This window comes from Salmo salar, chromosome 04 (genome assembly GCF_965601325.2).
Source record: "Salmo salar chromosome 04, fSalSal1, whole genome shotgun sequence".
In the NCBI taxonomy this organism is placed as follows: domain Eukaryota; kingdom Metazoa; phylum Chordata; class Actinopteri; order Salmoniformes; family Salmonidae; genus Salmo; species Salmo salar.
Genome location: NC_138294.1, coordinates 41,853,475 through 41,878,358, shown reverse-complemented (window position 1 = coordinate 41,878,358; position 24,884 = coordinate 41,853,475). Strand labels below are relative to the sequence as shown.

Sequence of the window (24,884 nt, the reverse complement as noted above, 5' to 3'; positions counted from 1 at the left end):
AATGTGTTGAAAATCCCAAATTGTTTGCGTAGTTAACGTTCACACAGCTCTGACACACACACTAATTCCACCAGACATGCCACCAGGGGTCTTTTCACAGTCCCCAAATCCAGAACAAATTCAAGAAAGCGTACAGTATTATAATAAAAATAAACAGAATAAACAGCAAACCTGGTTTCAAAAAACAGATAAAGCAACAACTCGCGGCACAACGCCTCTCCCCTATTTGATCTAGATAGTTTGTGTGTATGCATTGATATGTAGGCTACGTGTGCCTTTACATTTTTTTTATGTAGTTCTGTCTTAGAATAGTTCTTGTATATTGATGTTTTGTATGATGTCATTCTGTATTATGTTTCATGTTTTGTGTGGACCCCAGGAAGAGTAGCTGCTAATGGGGATCCTAATAAAATACCAAATACCAAATCCACCTTTCAGCAGGACAATAACCTAAAATGCAAGGCCAAATATACACAAGTTACTTACCAAGACAACATTAAATGTTCCTGAGTGGCCTAGTTACAGTTTGACTTAAATTTGCTTACATTTTGGCATGATTTAACAGAACTTTAAGAACAATTTTTTTTAATTATAGGCAAATATTGTACAATCCAGGTTTGCAGAGCTCTTAACATGTATTGACTCAGGCGGTTGACTACTTATCTAATCAAAATATTGTTTTACTTTACAATTTTTCTTCCACTTTGACAGTATTTTGTATAGATCATTGAGAAAAAAATGTACAATAAAATCCATTTGAATCCCACTTTAAGACAACAAAAGGTGGAAAAGTCTAAGGGTGTGAATAGTTTCTGAAGGCACTGTAGAGCGGGTATTACCTATTTGCTGAAATGGGTGTGAGAGGGCGAAGTTCGTAACGTGGATCGAAACACAATGTTGTTCTCAATGAACAAGAATGTGAGCATATCTGCGGCTATAAACATATCGCTCTCAAATGTCTTTGGCCCGGTCAGAATCTGCTGTGAAGGGCTGCTTGAATGCAGACGGGAGACAAGGTTGTTTTTTTTTGCATTTCCGTCTTGCTCCGTTGGTATGAATACTGGGGTGGTGTTGGCGTAAATGTGTCAACATGTTTGAGGTGTTGGCAGCTGCATAGGCTATTCTCGTTGAGCAGTGGCGACATACTCTATCTGTCCATCGCCGTTGTAATCTACTGGGAAGCCAAAATGTTTTTCAAACATTTTAAACGATGAGGGAAAATCCTCCTGGTTTATCGACCCCCAACACTAGTCATTGCACAGAACTAGTTCCCGGCTGCACCTCTCTAAAGTACAGTTTGGAATGCCCCAATGAACATTTGAATTCTCATTACATCGTGTGCAATAGGCTTTAGTTGTTTTAACGGAATAGACCATGTTTATTTCAGCTCAGATTTACTCAAGGCATACAGCGCAGTGTAGTCATAGCCTATTCCTAGAGTTTTTTTATTTTGTACATCTTTTTTTAATGTAATCATTCAGGTTCAGTGCAGACCGACCCGAGGTGTCCGTACCGAACGGTTCGATACGAATTCGTGTACCATTACACCCCAACAAGAAAGCAAAGGCTACTGAACTCAATGACTATCGCCCCGTAGCACTCACTTCTGTCATCATGAAGTGCTTTGACAGGCTAGTTAAGGATCATATCACCTCCACTTTACCCGACACCCTAGATCCACTACAATTTGCATATTACACCAACAGATCCACGGATGACACAATTGCCATTGCACTGCACACTGCCCTATCCCACCTGGACAAGAGGAATACATATGTAAGAATGCTTTTCATCAACTACAGCTTAGTGTTCAACACCATAATGCCCTCCAAGCTCATCACTAATCTCAGGGCCCTGGGTCTGAACCCCTCCCTGTGCAACTGGGTCCTAGACTTCCTGACGGGCCGACCCCAAGTGGTGAAGGTAGGCAACAACACCTTTGCCAGGCTGATCCTCAACACACGGGCCCCACAGGGGTGTGTGCCCAGCCCCCTCCTGTACTACCTCAGGAGGCTGAAGAAATTTGGCTTGGTCCCTAAGACCCTCACAAACTTTTAAAGATGCACCATCGACAGCATTCTGCCGAGCTGTATCACCACCTGGTACGGCAACTACACTGCCTGCACTCAATGACATCTACCGTGTGTCACAGGAAGGCCAAGAAGATCATCAAAGATCTCAGCCACCCGAGCCACGGCCTATTCACCCCGCTACCATCAAGAAGTTATTATTTATTTGGACATCACACATTATAGTCTTATTCTTATACAGACATCGTACACACTCTCACTAAATCACATCCAATATCATACACATCAACATACTCAGATGTACAACACATAATATCTTGTCTCAATTTTCTAACATCTGTGGCATTGGCTCACAGGCAAACAGGCAAGGGAATAAAACAAATATTGCTAGAACCTATTTCTTGAATTCTAAATATCAGACATTTGAAAGCTCTAGTTTTGACCGTCATAATACCTGTGATGGCAGTAACTTTACAAGCACTAATTATTGTCAATTTAGACTGAGAATAGTACCTAGTTATGGTAAGGGGTGAAATAAGTATAGCCAGTTATAATTGTAATGGTTTAGCAGATTATTAAAAAAAAGATCAGTCTTTACGTGGCTAAAAGAAAAGGAAAATAACAAATACTGTTTACAGGAAACTCACTCTACATCCTTAGATGAAGTTGCGTGGAAAAAGGAATGGGGTGGTGAAATAATTTTCTGTCATGGACAAAGGAACTCAAAAGGTGTGATGTTATTAATTAACAAATATTCCGATCTGAATGTGCAAATAGTCAGGAATGATTCGCATGGAAGGTGGATCCTTTTGAATATCAAAGTGGACGAAAATGAGATTTGGCTCATTAATCAAATGGTCCAAATCAGGATTATCCGTACTTCTTCGAAACATTTATACCAATTTATTGAACTTACAGGCAACAAATGATCAAATCATTATGGTAGGAGACTATAACACAGTGTTAAGTGCCTCAATGGACTGTAAAGGTAATCACTCTTCAAACTATCATCACCGTGCCCTTAAGGAAATCACAAATATTATGGACACATTAGAAATAGTGGCTATTTGGAGACTAAAAAACCCTGATCTAGTGAGATATACATGGAGGAGACTTAATCAAGCTAGTCGTCTTGACTACTTTCTTGTGTCTTTCTCTCTTGCATCAAAGGTTAAAAAAGTTTTAATAGGGGACAGAATGCGATTGGATCATCATCTCATTGGCATTCACAGATTTTCCACATGGACCTGGGATATTGGAAATTTAATCAAAGTTTACTGGAGGACAACTTATTTTTAACTAAGACAAAATAATTTATAACTGAATTTTTCCTGTATAATATAGGTTCAGCAAATCCCCTTATTGTTTGGGATAACTTTAGTGGTCATTCAATTCAATATTCATCAATAATAAAAAAAGCAGTTCATGGCTAAAGAGACAAGACTAACAAGGGAAATCCATGAACTAAATAGTACAGGTAGACAGCAATAAAAACACTACTACAGAGATACAAAATAAGTTAGAGGAAAAACAAAAATAACTTGAACTTATTCAAGAACGATCTAATGTAATATATTACAAAAATAAAGCAAACTGGATGGAATATGGAGAAAAATGCTCAAAATTCCTCATGAATCTCCAATACAGGAACGCTAACAAAAATAATTTGCAGAAACTCGTTACTTAAGACTTTGATTCCCTGAATTATATTTTAAAAGAGGAGGCTAATTATTTTAGGTAGATGTTCTCTTTTCCGTCTCATCCTCTCCCACTGAATGAAGTTAACGGTAAGGAATTCTTTCCAAATACTATAAAAAATTGAAAATTAACAAATGTACAGAAACATTAACCTCTTACATCTAGACGTTCCGCTAGCGGAACACCTGCTCCAATATCCAATGATGGGCGTGGCGCGAAATACAAACTCCTCTAAAATACAAAAACTTCAATTTTTCAAACATATGACTATTTCACAGCATTTTAAAGATAAGACTCTCCTTTATCTAACCACACTGTCCGATTTCAAAAAGGCTTTACAACGAAAGCAAAACATTAGATTATGTCAGCAGAGTACCAAGCCAGACACCCATTTTTCAAGCTAGCATATAATGTCACAAAAACCCAGAAGACAGCTAAATGCAGCACTAACCTTTTATGATCTTCATCAGATGACAACCCTAGGACATTATGTTATACAAGACATGCATGTTTTGTTCAATCAAGTTCATATTTATATCAAAAACCAGCTTTTTACATTAGCATGTGACGTTCAGAACTAGCATACCCCCCGCAAACTTCCGGGGAATTTGCTAACATTTTACTAAATTACTCACGATAAACGTTCACAAAAAGCATAACAATTATTTTAAGAATTATAGATACAGACCTCCTCTATGCACTCGATATGTCCGATTTTAAAATAGCTTTTTGGTGAAAGCACATTTTGCAATATTCTAAGTACATAGCCCAGGCATCACGGGCTAGCTATTTAGACACCCGGCAAGTTTAGCACTCACCAATATCAGCTTTACTATTATAAAAGTTTCATTACCTTTTGTTGTCTTCGTCAGAATGCACTCCCAGGACTGCTACTTCAATAACAAATGTTGGTTTGGTCCAAAATAATCCATCATTATATCCGAATAGCGGCGTTTTGTTCGTGCGTCCCAGACACTATCTGAAATGGTAAATCAGGGTCGTGCGCATAGCGCAATTCGTGACAAAAAAAATCTAAATATTCCATTACCGTACTTCGAAGCATGTCAACCGCTGTTTAAAATCCATTTTTATGCAATTTTTCTCGTAGAAAAGCGATAATATTCCGACCGGGAATCTCCTTTTAGCTAAACTGAGGAAAGTAAACAAAGCTTTCGGTCGCCGCGGGCACGCGCCTGAGTCTCACAGTACTGTAACCAGCCACTACCCAAACGCGCTACTTTTTTTCAGCCAGAGCCTGCAAAGCCACGATTCAGCTTTTTACCGCCTTCTGAGACCCTATGGCAGCCGTAGGAAGTGTCACGGGACAGCTAAGATCCTCACTCTTCAATAAACAGAGACAAGAAGAACGACACCTTGTCAGACAGGCCACTTCCTGCCTGAAACCTTGTCAGGTTTTTGCCTGCCAAATGAGTTCTGTTATACTCACAGACACCATTCAAACAGTTTTAGAAACTTTAGGGTGTTTTCTATCCATATGTAATAAGTATATGCATATTCTAGTTACTGGGTAGGAGTGGTAACCAGATTAAATCGGGTATGTTTTTTATCCAGCCATGAAAATACTGCCCCCTAGCCATAACAGGTTAATGCGAAGGCCAAATTACAGAGGAATAACTTTTTGAGACTATTAAATCCTTTCAGTCTGGAAAAACCCCAGGCTTGCTGGCATACCGGTAGAGGTATATCAAGCCTTTTTTGATATACTAAAAGCTCCATTGTTAGATTATTTTAACTACTCCTATAGAAATGGTAGTCTGTCAGGTACTCTGAGGAAGGTCTGATTTCTCTATTATTAAAACAAGACCCAGATGGCAAATATAAAGACCCAGTCTATCTAAAAAACTGGAGGCCCCTTACACTTCAATGTTGTGATGCAAAAATACAAGCGAAATGCATAGCACTCAGAATTAAAAGGGTTTTACCAGGTATTGTTCATCCTGATCAGACAGGTTTTTTACATGGACGATACATTGAAGATAATATATGACAACTACTAGAAATGAAACGTCTAAGAAGCCAGGCCTGGTATTTATAGCGGATTTTGAAAAGGCATTTGATAAAGTAAGACTGGACTTTATTTATAAATGCCTGGATTTTAAAAATTTCGGTAATTCTCTTAGAAAATGGGTAAAATTAATGTATAGCAACCCCAGGTGTAAAATACTAAATAACGGCTACTTCTCAGAGGGTTTTGAATTGTCAAGAGGAGTTAAACAAGGTTGTCCGCTGTCACCATATCTATTCGTTATGGCCATTGAAATGCTAGCTATAAGAATCAGATCCAATAACAACATTAGTGTCACGTCCTGACCAGTGAGAAGGGTCATTTTGCCATAGTAGAATGGTCAGGGCGTGGCAGGGGGTTGTTTTGTGTGTTTTGGGGTTGGTTTGTTTCTAGGGGATTTGTTCTAGTTTTCTGTTTCTATGTTTCATTTTCCATGTGTGGCCGAGTATGATTTCCAATCAGAGGCAGGTGTCTTTCGTTGTCACTGATTGGAAGCCATACTTAGGCAGCCTGTTTTTCTTTGGGTTTTGTGGGTGTTTGCTTTCTGTTTAGTATGTTTGTATACCTGACAGAACTGTTTGGCTGTCGTTTGTTTTTTTCTTTGTGAAGTGCCTTTTTCATTCGAAAATAAAAGGATGAGCACTCAACATGCTGCGCCTTGGTCTGTTCACTATGAAGCCTGTGACAATTAGAGGATTAGAAATCCAAGTCTTAAAAACAAAGGTGTCCATGTATGCCGATGACTCAAGTTTTATATTAAGTCCGTAAGCTACAACTTTTACATTACCCTGCAGTTTACCTATAAAATGGGCTGATGGGGAAGTAGACATACTTGGTATTCATATCACAAAATATATAAATAAGCTCTCCACAATGAATTTCAATAGAAAACTTGTAAAAATATACAAGATCCTGCGACCATGGAGAGGTAAATAGCTGTCTATTTATGGAAAAATTGCCCTGATTAACTCCTTAGTCATATCTCAGTTTACGCACTTACTTATGGCGCTGCCTACTGCTGATGATTCGTTTTTCAAATCATATGAGAAAAAAAAATATGTCGCTTTATCTGGGACGCTAAACCAGACAAAATAAAACGTGCCTATCTACAGTTGATGTCGGAAGTTTACATACACTTAGGTTGGAGTCATTAAAACTCGTTTTTCAACCACCACAAATTTCTTGTTAAAAACGATAGTTTTGGCAAGTCGGTTTGGACATCTACTTTGTGCATGACACAAGTAATTTGTCCAACAATTGTTTACAGACAGATTATTTCACTTATAATTCAGTGTATCACAATTCCAGTGGGTCAGAAGTTTACATACACTACTTTGGTGCGAAAAGTGCAAATCAATCCCAGAACAAGAGCAAAGGACCTTGTGAAGATGTTAGAGGAAACAGGTACAAAAGTATCTATATCCACAGTAAAACGAGTCCTATATCGACATAACCTGAAAGGCCGTTCAGCAAGGAAGAAGCCACTGCTCCAAAACCACCATAAAAAAGCCAGACTACGGTTTGCAACCCGCACATGGGGACAAAGATTGTACTTTTTGGAGAAATGTCCTCTGGTCTGATGAAACAAAAATAGAACTGTTTGGCCATTATGTTTGGAGGAAAAAGGGGGAGGCTTGCAAGCCGAAGAACACCATCCCAACCGTGAAGCACGGGTAGCAGCATCATGTTGTGGGGGTGCTTTGCTGCAGGAGGGACTGGTGCACTTCACAAAACAGATGGCATCATGAGGGAGGAAAATGATGTGGATATATTGAAGCAACATCTCAAGACATCAGTCAGGAAGTTAAAGCTTGGTCGCAAATAGGTCTTCCAAATGGACAATGACCCCAAGCATACTTCCAAAGTTGTGGCAAAATGGCTTAATGACAGCAAAGTCAAGGTACTGGAGTGGCAATCACAAAGCCCTGACCTCAATCCTATAGAAACTTTGTGGGCAGAACTGAAAAAGGGTGTGCGAGCAAGGAGGCCTTACAAACCTGACTCAGTTACACCAGCTCTGTCAGGAGGAATGGGCCAAAATTCAACCAACTTATTGTGGGAAGCTTGTGGAAGGCTACCCGAAACATTTGACCCAAGTTAAATAATTTAAAGGCAATGCTACCAAATACTAATTGAGTGTATGTAAACTTCTGACCCACTGGGAATGTGATGAAATAAATAAAAGCTGAAATAAATCACTCTCCACTGTTATTCTGACATTTCACATTCTTAAAATAAAGTGGTGATCCTAACTGACCTAAAACTGGGAATTCTTACTAGAATTAAATGTCAGGAATTGTGAAAAACAGAGGTTAAATGTATTTGGCTATTGTGCATGTAAACTTCCGACTTCAACTGTATATAATGAATATGAATTGGGTGTGTTGAGATTATTAAATATAAAAGCACTAAACCTCTCTCTAAAAGCTTCACTCATTCAAAAGTTTTATTTGAACCCTAAACGGTTCTCAAGTAGATAACTAAGAAAAGCTCATCCATTCTTTAATAATTGCCTTTTTGCCTTTGTGCAGATTGCCATGTCTCATTTTCGATTAATAGAAAATTATACTTTTTTAAAAGTATCTCTCTTTTTCAAACAAGCATTGCAGAGCTGGCTACTATTTCAATTTCATCCCCCTGAAAAGATAGAACCAATATTATGGCTGAACTCAAATGTGCTGGTTGATAGAATACCTGTATTTATGGGAAAGATGTTTGAAAAGGTTATTTTGTTCTTAAATTATATTGTAAATTGTAATGGTAGAGTTATGTCCTTCATGGAGATTTTTAATGTACCGATTCCATGAGTTGATATATAAAACAACGCAGGATTCAAGACTTCGTGCTTTTCAGCTAAAATTATTATATAGAATTCTTGCCACCAACAAAATGTTGAATATTTGGTGCATAAAATCATCGAGGATACAGAATCAATAGACCATTTATTTTGGTATTGCCCTCTGGTAGCCTGTTTCTGGTCTCAGGTTCAGGAATGGCTGAAAATGCATAGCATTGATCTAAAATTGACCCTAGAAATAGTACTGTTAGGAGATCTGGAGAGACTGGGTCAGTCAATTACTAATATACTAATGTTCTTAGTAAAAATATTTATCTTCAACTCGCAATCTGTGGATTCGATTGTACGTTAAACATCACAGTATAGTTGAAAGATATGTGTTGCGTAGAAACCCGAAGTGGATGGCCAGCAGAGATAGATGGGATGGGCTGAGGGAAGCTGAGGGTTGGGATGTGGAATTGGAGACAAGTGGGAGTGGAGTTGCTGTGCGGGAGATAGAATGTTTGTCAAAGATTTAAAAAAAAAAATTAAAGTCTAAATAAAACATAATAAAAAGTACGTTTGAATGACACTGAGGGGCAGTGTTTTTACAACTAATGCCGGTTTGCTTGAGGCTGATGCCGTGCATGTGTTTGTACACATGCATATACACACTCTCATTCAAATAAACGCATACAAGAACACACACATACATTTTATAGTGCCAGACATGCACACAAACATATACAGTTGGCATTGCTGTTATGATTTTAGTTGTCCTTGATGTCCTTTGTTTTAAAATTAATATATTATTATATATTTTTTTGCATTGTTCATCATTAATCACTAGTTGGCCTCTGTCCTGTACCCCACCCTCAACCATGAGGCTGCTGCTTTATGTACATAGTAATTGAACACTGGCCAATTTAATAATGTTTACATACTGTCTTGCCCACTTTATGTGTGTATATACTGTATTCTAGTCATGGCTCATCCTATATAACTACTGCTGTACACACCTTTTCTATTCATATTAGGGCTGTCCCCGACTAAAAAGCCCTGTTCTTTCAACCAGTCGATTGGTCGAAAAGTTCGATTGGTCGAAATGTTTCAACTTTATTTTTCCATATATAGACAGGTGTTTCAATAAAATAAATGTCATATGCACTGAGCTTGTCTGATGCTTTAAGCACACTGTTTGATTAAATAATTAAGACACACAAATGACTCAAAGAGCGTAACACTCACACTTTGTTAATAAAAATGATAGCGAGTGCCTGTGTGACTGGCACACGTTGTCTCGCTCTCCTTCCTACTGCAGAAAAATGGCAGCACAGCAAGTGTTTATTGCACAGCCTATCGACCAGTCGACTAAATGGGGTCAACCCTAATTTACTGACCATACTGTCTATATACACCATTTATATACTATATATTTATATACTACATATTTATATTCTGGTCTCTGACATTGCTCGTTCTAATATGTTTACATTTTTTGTTGTCTTAATTACTTTTGGATTATATGTATATTGCTGTACTGTCACGCCCTGATCTGTTTCATCTGGCCTTGTGCTTGTCTCCACCCCCTCCAGGTGTCGCCCATCTTCCCCACTTATCCTCTGCCCCTGTTATTACAATAAACATTGTTACTTCACACAGTCTGCACTTGGGTCTTACCTTGATTCTTGATAGTGAGAACTGGCTATGACTGACCCAGCAGACTTTGACCAGCTCCGCAACGCCATCTCCTCCCAAGAAGCCACCATTGGGAGGCACAAGGAGTTGCTTCCCGGTCTGATGGAAGGGTTCCAGGCTGTGGCCGAACGTCACGACCTAGCCTTGAACGCATTGCGGGAGAAATTCCATGGGTTGTCTACTAGGCAGCCTACCACGACGGTAACCTCCCAGCCCCTCTGTAACTCGACTGGTAGCAGCGCTGTCACCCCGGTTTCCCGGGAACCCAGCATGCCTCCCTCGGAGCGCTACGGTGGAGATTCCAGAACCTGTCGGGCCTTTCTCTCCCAGTGCTCTCTCGCTTCCGAGCTGCAGCCTTCTTCGTTCCACTTGGACCGCTCGAAGATAGCGTACATTATTACACTGTTGTCCGGGAGGGCACTCGCCTGGGCCACGGCAGTGTGGGAGCAACAATCCGCTGTCTGCCTCAGTCTGGTGGTATTCGTGGCAGAGGTGAGAAGTTTTTGAGTCTCCGGTGTCCGGGAGAGAGCCTGCCCAGAAGTTACTCCAGCTTTGGCAGGACACCCTCAGTGTGGCAGACTATACGGTGGAGTTCCGCACACTAGCAGCGGAGGGTACCTGGAACCCGGAAGCGCTGTTCGACACGTTCCTGCACGGATTATCGGAGGAAGTAAAGGATGAGCTGGTAGCCCGAGAACTACCGATGGATCTTGACTCACTCATCGCTTTAACCATCCTGATCGATGGTCGGCTACGGGAATGTAGGAGGGAGAAGAGGTGCGATTACGGTCCCAATTGCTCACTCAGGAATCCCACCTTGCATCTGATTAACTCTGAAAGTCCCCGGCGTCTACGTCCCCGAGAGGAACCGAGCTTACCTGAGTCCCTCCAAGAGCCTCCGGAGACTGCCGATTCACCTCTTCCCGAGCTGATGCAGCTCGGCAGGGCGAGGCTGTCTCCAGCTGAACGCATATGCAAACTTGATACCCAGAGCTGTCTGAATTGCGGTACTGCCGGTCATTTTGTGTCTACCTGTCCCTTCAAGAGACCTAGCTCATTCGTTGGAGTGAGTACACTGGTGGGTCTTGAAGATAATTGTTCTTCTCCCCTTACTCACCCCCCTCTCCATGCCATCCTGCTGTGGGGTGACCAGTCCAAGTATCTTCAGGTACTCATCGACTCAGGGGCCGATGTGAGTCTCATAGACGTTACCCTGGCGTCCAAGCTGTGCATCCCCACTCAACCCCTCTCCATTCCCATGGGTGTTAGAGCGCTGGATGGGCGGTCTATAGGCCGGGTCACCCACCAGACCACCCCATTCAACCTACGAGTGTCGGGAACCACAGCGAGACGATTCAATTCCTGCTGGTTGAGTCTCCGCAGGGTACCGTGGTATTGGGATTCTCTTGGCTCCAGCGACACAATCCCTCCATTGACTGGGCTACTGGTGCCATTGTGGGCTGGAGCCTGTCCTGCCACACTCATTGCCTGAAGTCAGCTCTGCCTGCCCTGGGAAGTGTTCCTGGGGGCTTGGAAATTGCCCCGGACCTCCCCGCCAGCTTCGCAGAGTACCAGGACCTCCGGGAGGGGTTCAGTAAGGCCCGGGCCACTTCGATTCCGCAGCACCGACCAGTATCCAAGAAGGTCAAGCCTGAGGCGCTGGCATGCCGCTATAGTGCCGCGGCTACACCCCAGAAGCCGAGGCCTCTCCCCCCCACTCCAAGATCATTAGCCCCTCTGCTGTTCATCCTCTGTTGCCCCTTACCCTCCGTATTTTTCCTACCTTTTCTGTGTCTAGAGTCAAAACCATGTCTGATTGCCCCTTGTCTTCTGTTTCTAGGCCCATCCCTTCCCCCCGTGTCATTGGTGGCTAGCCAGCGTACACGGTGAGACGCCTCCTGAGGGTTTGGGGCAGGGATTTCCAGTACCTGGTTGACTGGGAGGGTTATGGCCCGGAGGAGAGGTGCTCGGTTCCCGCTAAAGACATCCTGGACCCGGGCCCTCATCACCGGCACCCCAGTCAACCAGGTATCCGCCCAGGTGGAACGCCAGGTGGCGTCCCTAGGGGGGGGTACTGTCACGCCCTGATCTGTTTCCCCTGTCCTTGTGCTTGTCTCCACCCCCTCCAGGTGTTGCCCATCTTCCCCAGTTATCCTCTGGGTATTTATACCTGTATTTTCTGTCTGTATGTGCCAGTTCGTCTTGTTTGTTCAAGTCAACCAGCGTTTGTCTCTGCTCCTGTTTTTCCCCAGTCTCTCCTTTTCTCATCCTCCTGGTTTTTGACCCTTGCCAATCCTGGCCCTGTACCCGCCCGCCTGACCACTCTGCCTGTCCCTGACCCTGCCTGCCGTCCTGTTCCTTTGCTCCGCCTCTGGATTACCGACCTCTGCCTGACCTGACCCTGAGCCTGCCTGCCGTCCTGTACCATGGCCTCTACTCTGGATTATCGACCCCTGCCTTCCTTGACCTGTCATTTGCCTACCCCTGTTGTTACAATAAACATTGTTACTTCACACAGTCTGCACTTGGGTCTTACCTTGATTCCTGATATATAGATTACTGCACTGTTGGAGCTAGAAACATAAGCATTATGCTGCACTTGTGATAACATCTGCAAATCTGTGAATGCGACCAATAAATTTGATTTGATTTCATGCTCTTCCTGCTGCCTCTGGAAATTCAGGACTTTTAATTGAGACTGTTTTGCTGACAAATATCGCAACAGAATTAAGCATCATCTTGGTGAATATAGAATATTTATTTCTGAGAGAGAGAGAGACTTTCCTCTGTCAGGTATTTTGTTCTATAGAGCCTAGCTAATATCTTTCTCAACCCTATTTTCCAGGTGGTGCTCCTGTCTGCCACCATGCCTCAGGATGTGCTGGAAGTCACCAAGAAGTTCATGCGTGACCCAATCCGTATCCTTGTGAAGAAGGAGGAGCTCACCCTGGAGGGTATTCGCCAGTTCTACATTAACGTGGAGAAAGAGGTATTGCTGTTCTAGATGCTTGTTCTAGAAAAGTATATATAGATAAAATACATGGCTCTTTATATATGCTTGTGATACAAGAGTTTCGTGAGGCTCTTTGCTCTACTAGTAATAAATAAAGTCATGGGCAGCCTATATAACTAAAACAGTTGATTTTAACATTTTAAAAAAGGTATCTAAAAGAAGAACAAAGGTCATGAAGTAGACACATTTTGTCAATACAACACAGTAACTCTTTGTGCTCGGAATTGCCTGGGATCTCAAGATACGATATGCAATTCTGTGATTTTATTGCGATTCGAGGTTTCAAACATATTGCTCACCATATGTCTGCTTCAGAGGGACAAGAGAGAGCCATGAGAAAACAAGTTTTGATCAGTTATGGAAATAAATGCTCAAAACAAATTGGCTCCCTATTTAACACCAGACTGCAACATTCTAACAGTGTAATTAATAAATGTCATATATGCTATCTCAAAAATATTAATTTGATTGTGTTTATGAAGGCCTTGGATAGCATTGGAATACGATTTGTATTTAATTTAAAATAACACAATAGCATTTTTATTAGTTTGTTACTGTAGGCTATATGTAAAAACAAAACAAACAAACAAATTCATTAAAGTGTTCAATCTATTTTATTGGTTGAGTGCCTGTTTTACAACTACAGTATGAAACAGAAAGCATATGTGTTGGAACACGGTAACAGCTTTTTATAATGACAACATTTTAAAAAATACCCCAACCACGAGCCGTCTAATGATGAAAACATCTGTAACCTAAACATCATTATAAGTGCCAAGTAGCCTTGTTAAAATCAGAACAAAAGCAATAATGGCATTATAATGGGCTCCAAATGTATTGAGAGAGTAAACAAAACGTATTTTTGTTTAGGTTGAGTTTCGGGGTGATTATCAGCTGGGAAATGCACTTTCACTTGTCGGGAGAAGGAGCGGAGCAGGCCCTACTGTCGGGAGAAGGAGGGGCAACGGGGGGAACCATAAAAATATGACACGCCCTCCTAAAACTGGTTAGAACTCCAGTTTTGATACTGTATGTAACTATCGATTTTTGCAACCCCCCTCACTAGTAACTGTTCTGATCACATACAGTTGTAGTCAGAAGTTTACATACACAATAGCCAAATACATTTAAACTCAGTTTTTCACAATTCCTGACATTTAATTCTAGTAAGAATTCCCAGTTTTAGGTCAGTTAGGATCACCACTTTATTTTAAGAATGTGAAATGTCAGAATAATAGTAGAGAGAATTATTTATTTCAGCTTTTATTTCTTTCATCACATTCCCAGTGGGTCAGAAGTTTACATACACTCAATTAGTATTTGGTAGCATTGCCTTTAAATTGTTTAACTTGGGTCAAACGTTTCGGGTAGCCTTCCACAAGCTTCCCACAATAAGTTGGGTGAATTTTGTCCCATTCCTCCTGACAGAGCTGGTGCACCTGAGTCAGGTTTGTAGGCCTCCTTGCTCGCACACCCTTTTTCAGTTCTGCCCACAGATTTTCTATAGGATTGAGGTCAGGGCTTTGTGATTGCCACTCCAGTACCTTGACTTTGTTGTCCTTAAGCCATTTTTCCACAACTTTGGAAGTATGCTTGGGGTCATTGTCCATTTGGAAGACCCATATGCGACCAAGCTTTAACTTCCTGACTGATGTCTTGAGATGTTGCTTCACTATATCCACATAATTTTCCTACCTCATGATGCCATCTATTTTGTGAAGTGCACCAGTCCCTCCTGCAGCAAAGCACCCCCACAACATGATGCTGCCACCCCCGTGCTTCACGGTTGGGATGGTGTTCTTCGGGCTTGCAAGCGTCCCGCTTTTTCCTCCAAACATAGCGATGGTCATTATGGCCAAACAGTTCTATTTTTGTTTCATCAGACCAGAGGACTTTTCTCCAAAAAGTACAATCTTTGTCCCATGTGCAGTTGCAAAGTGTAGTCTGGCTTTTTTATAGCAGTTTTGGAGCAGTGGCTTCTTCCTTGCTGAGTGGCCTTTCAGGTTATGTCGATATAGGACTCGTTTTACTGTGGATATAGATACTTTTGTACCTGTTTCCTCTAGCATCTTCACAAGGTCCTTTGCTGTTGATTGATTTGCACTTTTAGCACCAAAGTACGTTCATCTCTAGGAGACAGAACGCGTCTCCTTCCTGAGCGGCTATGACGGCTGTGTGGTCCCATGGTGTTTATACTTGCGTACTATTATTTGTACAGATGAACGTGGTACCTTTAGGCGTTTAGAAATTGCTCTCAAGGATGAACCTGACTTGTGGAGGTCTACAATTGTTTTTCTGAGGTCTTGGCTGATTTTTTTTGATTTTCCCATGATGTCAAGCAAAGAGGCACTGATTTGAAGGTAGGCCTTGAAATACATCCACAGGTACACCTCCAATTGACTCAAATAATGTAAATTAGCCTATCAGAAGCTTCTAAAGCCATGACATCATTTTCTGGAATTTTCCAAGCTGTTTAAAGGCACAGTCAACTTAGTGTATGTAAATTTCTGACCCACTGGAATTGTGATACAGTGAATTATAAGTGAAATAATCTGTATGTAAACAATTGTTGAAGAAATTACTTGTGTCATGCACAAAGTAGATGTCCTAACCGACTTGCCAAAACGATTGTTTGTTAACAATAAATGTGTGGAGTGGTTGCAAAACGAGTTTTAATGACTCCAACCTTAGTGTATGTAAACTTCCGACTTCAAATGTAGAATACTAATCAGTAAGCAGGTTTCCAGTGACCCAGGTTTATTAGACAAAAGCTAAAATCTTAGCGACATCTGTAATGGAAATGGCAGATAGAAAACATTTTCTAAAGATTTAAAAAAAAATGTTTTTACATACGTTCAACAGGGGTTGATTTTTCTTTTGTGGAACTTTTGTTGTGACAAATGATGCTGGAAACTGTTTTTGCTGAATAATTTTGAATTCGTCGGGCACGTGGTGTCATCACGTAACTATAAAGCTCCACATTTAATTCTAAATTATGCTGCTTGCAAAATAATTTTTTCGAACTATAAAAATGTTTTTTGCAGGACATTGATTGTCCTGACTTTCAAGAATGCCGGAATTGCTTCACTTTTCTTTTCTGGTTGGCTGGCAAGTTTCACCGCTACAGGAGTGCAAGTTTCACCATGCCACGGACCATGGCATACGTTAACACATGAGAATTATTAGAATATGGCAAATATTAGTCAATTATTGCATTCTATGCATGCTGGTGTGAGGGCATACAGGCTGTCGGCAATGCCAAATTTAATCTCAACACTTTAACCACTTTTTTTTCCCGACACTGTAGGGTTTTTTCGAAAGTGTGACGTCAAGTGTGACGTCATTACATCCAGCTGAGCTTATCGATACAAGATATCTCAGTGGAAACGCGCCGTAGCAGGCAATTGTCGCATGTATTTTCTGTGCAAGCAATCTAAATGTTGACCATCACTGGAAAGGTTAATGAAAACATAGCTAGTGATGAGTTTAGAGATCGCCTCTCCTTCGTTAAACTTGTAGTACTTGATTATTTGATTATCAAGATGGTTGATTTTGTATGAAAATATCTTTCTACAGTGATACTAATAATGTGTAGCTATATCCTTTTAAGCACCCTTTTAAATGTTTTTGGGGTCCCAAGTTCCCTCCGTCTCCCAAGCTGTTAGAGGAACGGTGTTCTTTGGCAAAGAAAGCAGACTGCTCTCCACCGTGGCTGGGATCTCTCCCTCTTCACTACTTAGCTTTAAAGCAACGTTACTCCCATGTCTTCAGTCTCAATTCAACCCCCTTTCCATTGTTAGGAGTGGAAGCTGGACACCCTGTGTGATCTGTACGAGACCCTGACCATCACCCAGGCTGTGATCTTCATCAACACCCGCAGGAAGGTGGACTGGCTGACTGAGAAGATGCATGCCAGGGACTTTACTGTCTCTGCCCTGGTAAGAGCTCCTGCACCTCCAGCTCTGTGTCCATGTCCCACAGTGTTGTCATACCTAACACCCAGGTATGTGTTTGGTGATGGACATATGGGTTGATAATGGTTAGTGTTATGTGCTTTGATATTTTACTAATAATATGTTGTCATATACCACTCAGGTATGTGGAGGATGATGATGAACAAAGGCATACAGTGCCTTCAGAAACTATTCAGAAAGTACCCCTTGACTTTTTCCACATTTTGTTGTGTTACAAAGTGGGATTAAAATGGATTTAATTGTTATTTTTTGTCAACGATCTACATAAAATAGTCAAAGTGGAATAAAAATTCTAACATTTGTATATAAAAAAAGACAAGCTAAATAAAACCCTAATATATCTTGATTAGATAAGTGTTCAATCCCCTGTGTCAATACATGTTAGAATCTCCTTTGTCAGCAATTACAGCTGTGAGTCTTTCTGGGTAAGTCTCCCATTTATTATTAAAAAACTCTTCAAGCTATGTCAAATTGCTTGTTGATCATTGCTCGACAATCATTTTCAGGCTATAACACAACAAAATGTAGAATAAGTGAAGGGGTATGAATACTTTCTGAAGGCCCTGTATTATGTGACTTGTTAAGCAAATATTCAAACCTTTGCATTGCTTGCTCTCTGTGGTTTTAGGCTGGGTTTCTGTATTAGCACTTTGTGACATGCTGTTGTGAAAATGGCTTTATAAATACATTTGATTTGATACTCCTGGACTTATTTAGGCTTGCCATAACAAAGGGGTTAAATACTTTTTGACTCAAGACATTTCAGCTTTTCATTTAGAATTTATTTGGAAAAATTTGGAAAAACTTAATTCCAATTTGATATTATTGGGGTGTTGTGTGTAGGCCAGTGACAAAGAAATCTAAATGTTATACATTTTAAATTTAGGCAGTAACACAACAAAATGTGGAAAAAGTCAAAGGGTGTGAATACCTTCTGATAACAGTTTATGAGCTGGGTTTCCAGGTGCCGATTTATGCCTAGTCCTGGATTAAAAGCATGATCTCTCAGACTAGCTTAATCTGTGTCTGGGAGAGGGCCGTTGATTTTTTTAAAGTGGTTAGTTCCACCCCTGTCTTTTGAGTGGCACTGAGTCTTATCTGCCAGGGGGAGAGCGACAAAGCCATATTCATCCCAACCGACTCTGCCGTGAGCAACGGGTTGGTACATGCTATCGGCACAAACTCGTCATTGAGTTGGACACTTAATACGGACACAGGGTTGAAGTGTCTGTAATTTATCCTATTGAGATGTCATCGTTTACATTAAACACATTAGTTTGCAATATCTACAGAAGCCACAGCCTTCGATCTCCACAGTATAGTTCCTATCTTTGTCACAAAGTTCCTCCTGTACTTCTTAGTGCCTCTATTTGTGCAGAAAACATCCCATTGATATGGTTAGATCAGCATTTGTATGATTCCCATGAATCAGCATTTGTATGATTCCCATAGATCAGCATTTGTATGATTTCCATAGATCAGCATTTGTTGTGTCTTTTTTATGATTTTTGTAACTGTTTGATCTTGGTACAGTATCGAGATTCATGAAATGCTTGTGGCGTTCATTCACTAAGGTGATGTCAGATCCAGGCTAACTATCTTGTCTGATTATAAGTGGCTCTGTATAAGAGTGTCTGCTAAATGTAATGTCGTCCTTCCTCCCCAGCACGGTGACATGGACCAGAAGGAGAGGGACCTGATCATGAGGGAGTTCCGCTCTGGCTCCAGCCGTGTCCTCATCACCACAGATCTGCTGGTGAGTTGAGTTCAGGACTACCTTGGTAGAGCACGCTGTGCCCTGAATCTTTTCATATGTTGGATGTAAAATGATGTTATTATCTTATTATATTCATCGAATGTGCAAGTGGGCTCTATATGATTTATTTAATTAGCCTACTCTTAATGAACAGTGATGACAAAGTTTGAATCAAGTGGCAACATGTATACATTTTTAGTATGTGATCACTGTTGGATCTGAACCCTTAACCTTTGGCATTGCTATCACCACACTCTCTTACCAACTGACCCACACAGGACTAAGCTAGCCTGCACTAGTGTTCAGGGTAATAAAGCAATGGCAGCTAGAGGTCAGGCATTGCAGGAGTGCTGATCATGTTTCTCCTTCCAGGCCCGAGGAATTGATGTTCAGCAGGTGTCTCTGGTTATCAACTATGACCTGCCGACCAACCGTGAGAACTACATTCACAGGTAGGAGGGACCCTTAGGGATGGGCGGTATAGCGTATTTTACTATATACTGGTATTGATGCAGAAGCCTGACTGTTTGGTTTGTTAAATGTGATATGCTACTCCGCTAAATGTGATATGCTACGACCACTTGCGCTCAGTCTGCATGGTTAATACAGCACTTGCGACAAGATGTTGATGACAACGATGCTCATTTCCACTTTGCTTCTTAATATAAATCCACAAGCGTTCTATAATTGCACTATTAGGTTGTGTGTCTTGCGGTGTGCAAACAGCTAGTGTCTTTTTTTAGCAAGTTGTTGCTAAAATTGTATAGTTTTAGCTGCTAATGCTAATCGCCAGTTAGCTAATACGTTTACTGAGTCGGAGCAAACGTAACGAGCTAATACAGCCTGATACCAGTGCTGGTGTTGGCCTAAGTCATCATTGTTTTTGTGCAACAGTATCTTCTAAATCAAAGAGGAATAGGCGAAGCATGAAAATGTTAGCTATATGAAGTAGCTAAGAGAAAACATTTAATGTAGCTAGATTATAGGGTCCCCTAGGTAACACTGACCAACACTTTGGTTCCTACCCTGTCACAATAATTCCTGGGCTTTTTCATTCATTGTCATGTCAAACAACACTGTATTCAAAGTGCTCACTATTGTATTGTAACTATAGAATTTGAATAATCCATCTATTGCCTTGATTCCAACAGTGCACGCAAGTGTTTTGATCTAAATCGCAATTACAATGTTTTGGTAAATTTTAGATTTTTTTGGGGCACATATCGTGCAGCCCTATGTAGCAGTGTAGAAATGATCTCAAAGGAGTGCAGAAATTGATTAAAATGCTGAGTATTTAGTTTGATTTAACAATATTAAGCAATCAGAATGGAGAAAGCCCCATTGAAATCACTTAGTGGGGAATTCCGACCCGAGTTAAGCGCGTGTAAATTTAACAGAATTCCCTTTTTATGCACTTTTCTATCTATGCGTATTCTGACCTTAAACTTAAGCATGAGAATAGTCTGCTATTCACCCGCTTTTCGTTTGGGCTGAATATCAAAGAAATGGTTTGGCGGAGCTGCGTCTACAGATACTGTATTCTCACTGTGACATACTTCCAACATAATTCCACCACCTTTACGGACGATGAAACCTGTCAGTTTCATGTGGATTTTTTTTTTTTTATATAGAGAACACCATTCTCCATGCATTGTAATTGATAAAAGCAAATTGATAAGAGCTATTGATAAGAACTAGGTAAATGAGTAAGACGTTTAAATAAGGCATTTGTAAATATAAATTACAATTGTTTTAGATCTATTTTACCTTAACGATGAAGACAAATGTGAAACCAGTCATATGGCAGCAATTTCCACAATTAAGTTTATATGAAATGCTGGCCTTGGGATAACATTTGGAGACGCAAGCTATAGGCCTCTGCAGCCATGCGCAAATTACAGTATAGCAACAAACCTACAGAGTTGATTCATGATTTCTAGAATGTTTTAATTATACCCAGACTTTTCACTGTATTTTTTACAATTTGTATCGTGTTAAATAGCCACAATCAGTAGCCACTGTCAGGTATACCCGCATACATTTACAGTGCCTTCAGAAAGTAGGCTATAAAAAGGGCACCTCGAGGAAAACCTGGTTCAGGCTGCTTTCCAACACACTGGGAGACTAATTCACGTTTTAGCAGGACATTAACCTAAAACACAAGGCCAAATTGTCACGCCCTGACCTTAGAGATCCTTTAAATTCTCTATTTGGTAGGTCAGGGTGTGACTAGGGTGGGAAATCTATGTTTATATTTCTTTGTTGGCCGAGTATGGTTCCCAATCAGAGGCAGCTGTCTATCGTTGTCTCTGATTGGGGATCATACTTAGGCAGCCCTTTTCCCACCTTCAGTTGTGGGATCTTGTCTTTTGTGTTGCATGTGTTTGCACTCCTAGCTTTACGTTCGTTGTATTGTTTTTTGGTGGTACATTTAAAATTAAAGATAATGTACGCCTACCACGCTGCACGCTGGTCTTCATTGAACGACGGACGTAACACAAATCTACACTGGAGTTGCTTACCAAGATGACATTGAATGTTCCGGAGTGGCCTAGTTACAGTTTTTACTTAAAATCGGCTTGAAAATCTATGGCAAGATTTGAAAATGGCTGCCTAGCATAAACCAACTTGACAGAGCTTGAAGAATTTAAGAATAATGTGCAAATATTGTACAATCCAGGTGTGCAAAGCTCTTGCAATGTTTTTGATTCATCCGCAGTTTTCTCCTTTCACAGCCATTAAACTCTAACGGTTTTAAAGTCACCATTGTCCTCCTGGTGAAATCCCTGAGTGATTTCCTTCCTCTCTGTCAAGTGAGTTAGGAAGGACGCCTGTTTCTTTGTAGTGACTGGGTGTATGGATTAGGTTTGTCCCCGACCCCCAAAAATATTGGTTGACCGAACATAGTCTCTTCTTTCGACCAATCGATTGGTTGAAATTTTTAAATGTTAAACGTGTACTTTCCCATATATAGACACACACTTTGTGTTTTAATAAAATCAACTATATCTACTGAACTTGTCTGATGCTTTAAGCATGCTGTTTGATTAAATAATTAAGACCCACAAATGTCTCGAGGAAGCCAGAGATCAGGATGGCCTAACCAGAAGAAAAAAAACTTGTCTCCCCCCGTTGCACATTCTAAATACATTTAATTCAACCGCTGAAACGATTGTCAATAAGGTTTTCAGTACATTTATCTAAAGCCATCCCTTTGAATTTGCTGTACCTTTTTATTTATTTTATTTTCGACACTCACTAACGCTTCAGAATATTAGGGATCAATGAAAGAAAACCATGTAAATACACACGTTTGTCTCCTTTTCAGCACCAATTGGTAGATTTAAAATACATTGATCTTGATACTCTGATTGTTCAATCCATGAAATATTAGAAGGTGAGAAAGTTGTACAATAGGTTAGAACAAAAATAAGTTGATGTTGGCATGTGAACAATGCCGGAAATGCAAAACAAACTTTGTGCAAAACGAACTTCCAGAAGTAATCAAGGCACAAGTGATTTTTTCCCAATACTTTTGGTCCCTTAAAATGGGGGGGACTATGTACAAAAATTGCTGTAATTTCTAAACGGTTCACCCGATATGGATGAAAATACCCTAAAAGTAAGGCTGATAGTCTGCACTTTAACTTTCTTGTATCATTTCAATTCCAAAGTGCAGAGGCCAAACAACAATGTGTCACTGGCCCAATACTTTTGGAGCTCACTGTAATTAAAACATTCTAGAAATCATAAATAAACTCTATAGGTTTGGCGTTATACTGTCATTTGTGCATGGCTACAGAAGCCTATAGCTCGGTTCCACAAATTTCACCCCAAGTTATAAGGCCAGCATTTCATGAACTTCACTGTTGGAAAAGGTGATATGTTGATATGCTTCAGTTTGCTACCCTATGACTGGTTTCACATTTATTTAGATTTATTTACAATCCCCTTATCCAAACGGCTTACTAATTTACCTAGCTCTAATCAATAGTGCATGGAGAATGGTGTTATTTCTGTTGGATAAAAGACAGATGTTCCACTTGGAACTGACAAGTTGCTCGACGTTATTCATCGTGCGTAAAGGTAGTGGAATTATGAGGGAATTAGGTAGAGGTCAGAATACGGCGTATAAAGACACCTTTTCCACAACTTCATTTTTTGGATCTCCACCCCAAAATGAATAGCGTGTGAATAGCATGCTATTCTCATGCTTAAATTAAAGGTCAGAATATGCGCAGAGAGAAGTGCATAAAAAGGGAATTATGTTTAATTTACATGTGCTTAACTCGGGTTTGAATTCCACCCGTAGAATTTGTTGCCACCCTAAGGTCATGCACTAGTTATGAAGCACATTAATCAGGAATTCCTGGGGGGGTTTTTTACATTTCCAGAATTTTCTATATTGATCTGCTCACATTCCTCCTGGTTTGTTCATTTCATGTTTATTTCACTACTGTTTTAATTCTAAATGCAGATCGGCAGGGTTCATATTAAACTTGTCTTTAATTGTTGTGTGCCAGGATCGGGAGAGGAGGCCGTTTCGGCAGAAAGGGTGTTGCCATCAACATGGTGACTGAGGAGGACAAGCGCACACTCCGGGACATTGAGACGTTCTACAACACCACAGTAGAAGAGATGCCCATGAATGTGGCTGACCTGATCTAGAGTAGAGCACCCTGCCCCTGGCGCCCTGCCTGCTGGTGGTCTACATACCACTATTATCATCTCACTGTTCTCTAAAATCTCCCATTTCCTACCTATCACCCGCCTATATTCCCACCTATCCAAGCCTCTCCCGTGTACCCCAATTTTGCGCTCTTAAATGGGGTAGGGGAACCCCCGGTTTCCCTCCTTTTCCATGCCCTCTGCGGTCCCTCAGCTCAGCCCCACTCATTTGGTTCTCTATGGCTTAAAGGAAAGAGACCACCTCTCCTGCTAGCCTTGCATAATAAAAACCTAGAATTTTATGTTTACTTGGCCACAGACGAGGATCAGTACGTTTGCATTAGCAGCAGACTTCATGTCCTTATGATGTATACAAGGACCCCTTGGGACTCCATTTCAATAGGAAATGGTAACTTCTTTGGGGAATGGGGATTGCACTATGCAGTTGCAGTCTTTGTTATTTGCATTGGAGTTGTTATATTCTATCACTCTCCATTGCTGATATGCAGTAGATTTTCTGCAGGAGAGTTTTTAAACAAACAAAGGATGACATTGTTTATAAAAAATAAAGAAAATCCTCCATGTGCCTCCTTGAAAGTAGAGCTATTCATTTGAACACTGTTAATGAGTGGTAAGACACAAAATATTGGTAGATATTTTGACTGAATATATAAAACTACCAATATTTAATTCTAAAGTGTATAATTTACATTTCACAAAGGTTGGCATTTTGGGGGAAGAAACTGAAGGTGTACAGAGGGGGCTATTGGGAGTTTTGCTTTGGGTGCAAAGACATTTAATGGACTACATGGAATGAAATCCCAGTATAACATTTTATTTATTTTCCACACCTTTTTTTATTCATTAGTTTGGTTTCATTTTACAAATTGGGGGAGGGGGGTGACTTCAATAAAGTTACCAAATAAATAATGCGTTTGTTTTGCCAGTTATTTATCATCTTATTATAATCAGTAGCTATGTTTCCATTAACTTGTCCAGTGATTTTTTGTTTGTTTGTCAACACTAACCAGGTTTCCATCCAACCTTATTATGCGAGTAAAAAATGTCATGACAGGCCTGATGGAAACAGAACATTTTCCGGTTAGCTTTCCAAATGCCGACAACAAAATACGCTAGACAAGGTGGGATCGTTTTGTGTCTACCAAATAACCATCATATTGAAGTAAACTTGGGTGTCACGTGATGACGTGTTGTCCTCCCACAACGACTCATCGTGAAAGCGTG

The 24,884-nt window shown here is 40.6% G+C and overlaps 1 protein-coding gene across 1 annotated transcript in view; it reads left to right on the top strand.

Moving 5' to 3' along the window:
* Positions 1–24,271, top strand: part of LOC106602896 (eukaryotic initiation factor 4A-I) — a 52,142-nt gene extending 27,871 nt beyond the window's left edge. Inside the window, exons 7-11 of the mRNA XM_014195878.3 lie at positions 13,074–13,217; positions 17,042–17,179; positions 18,882–18,971; positions 19,344–19,423; positions 23,495–24,271. Of these exons, the coding sequence (XP_014051353.1) occupies positions 13,074–13,217; positions 17,042–17,179; positions 18,882–18,971; positions 19,344–19,423; positions 23,495–23,639 (597 nt within the window). The 3' untranslated portion in view covers positions 23,640–24,271. The remainder of the gene's footprint in view (positions 1–13,073; positions 13,218–17,041; positions 17,180–18,881; positions 18,972–19,343; positions 19,424–23,494) is intronic.
* The last annotated feature ends 613 nt before the right edge of the window (positions 24,272–24,884 follow it).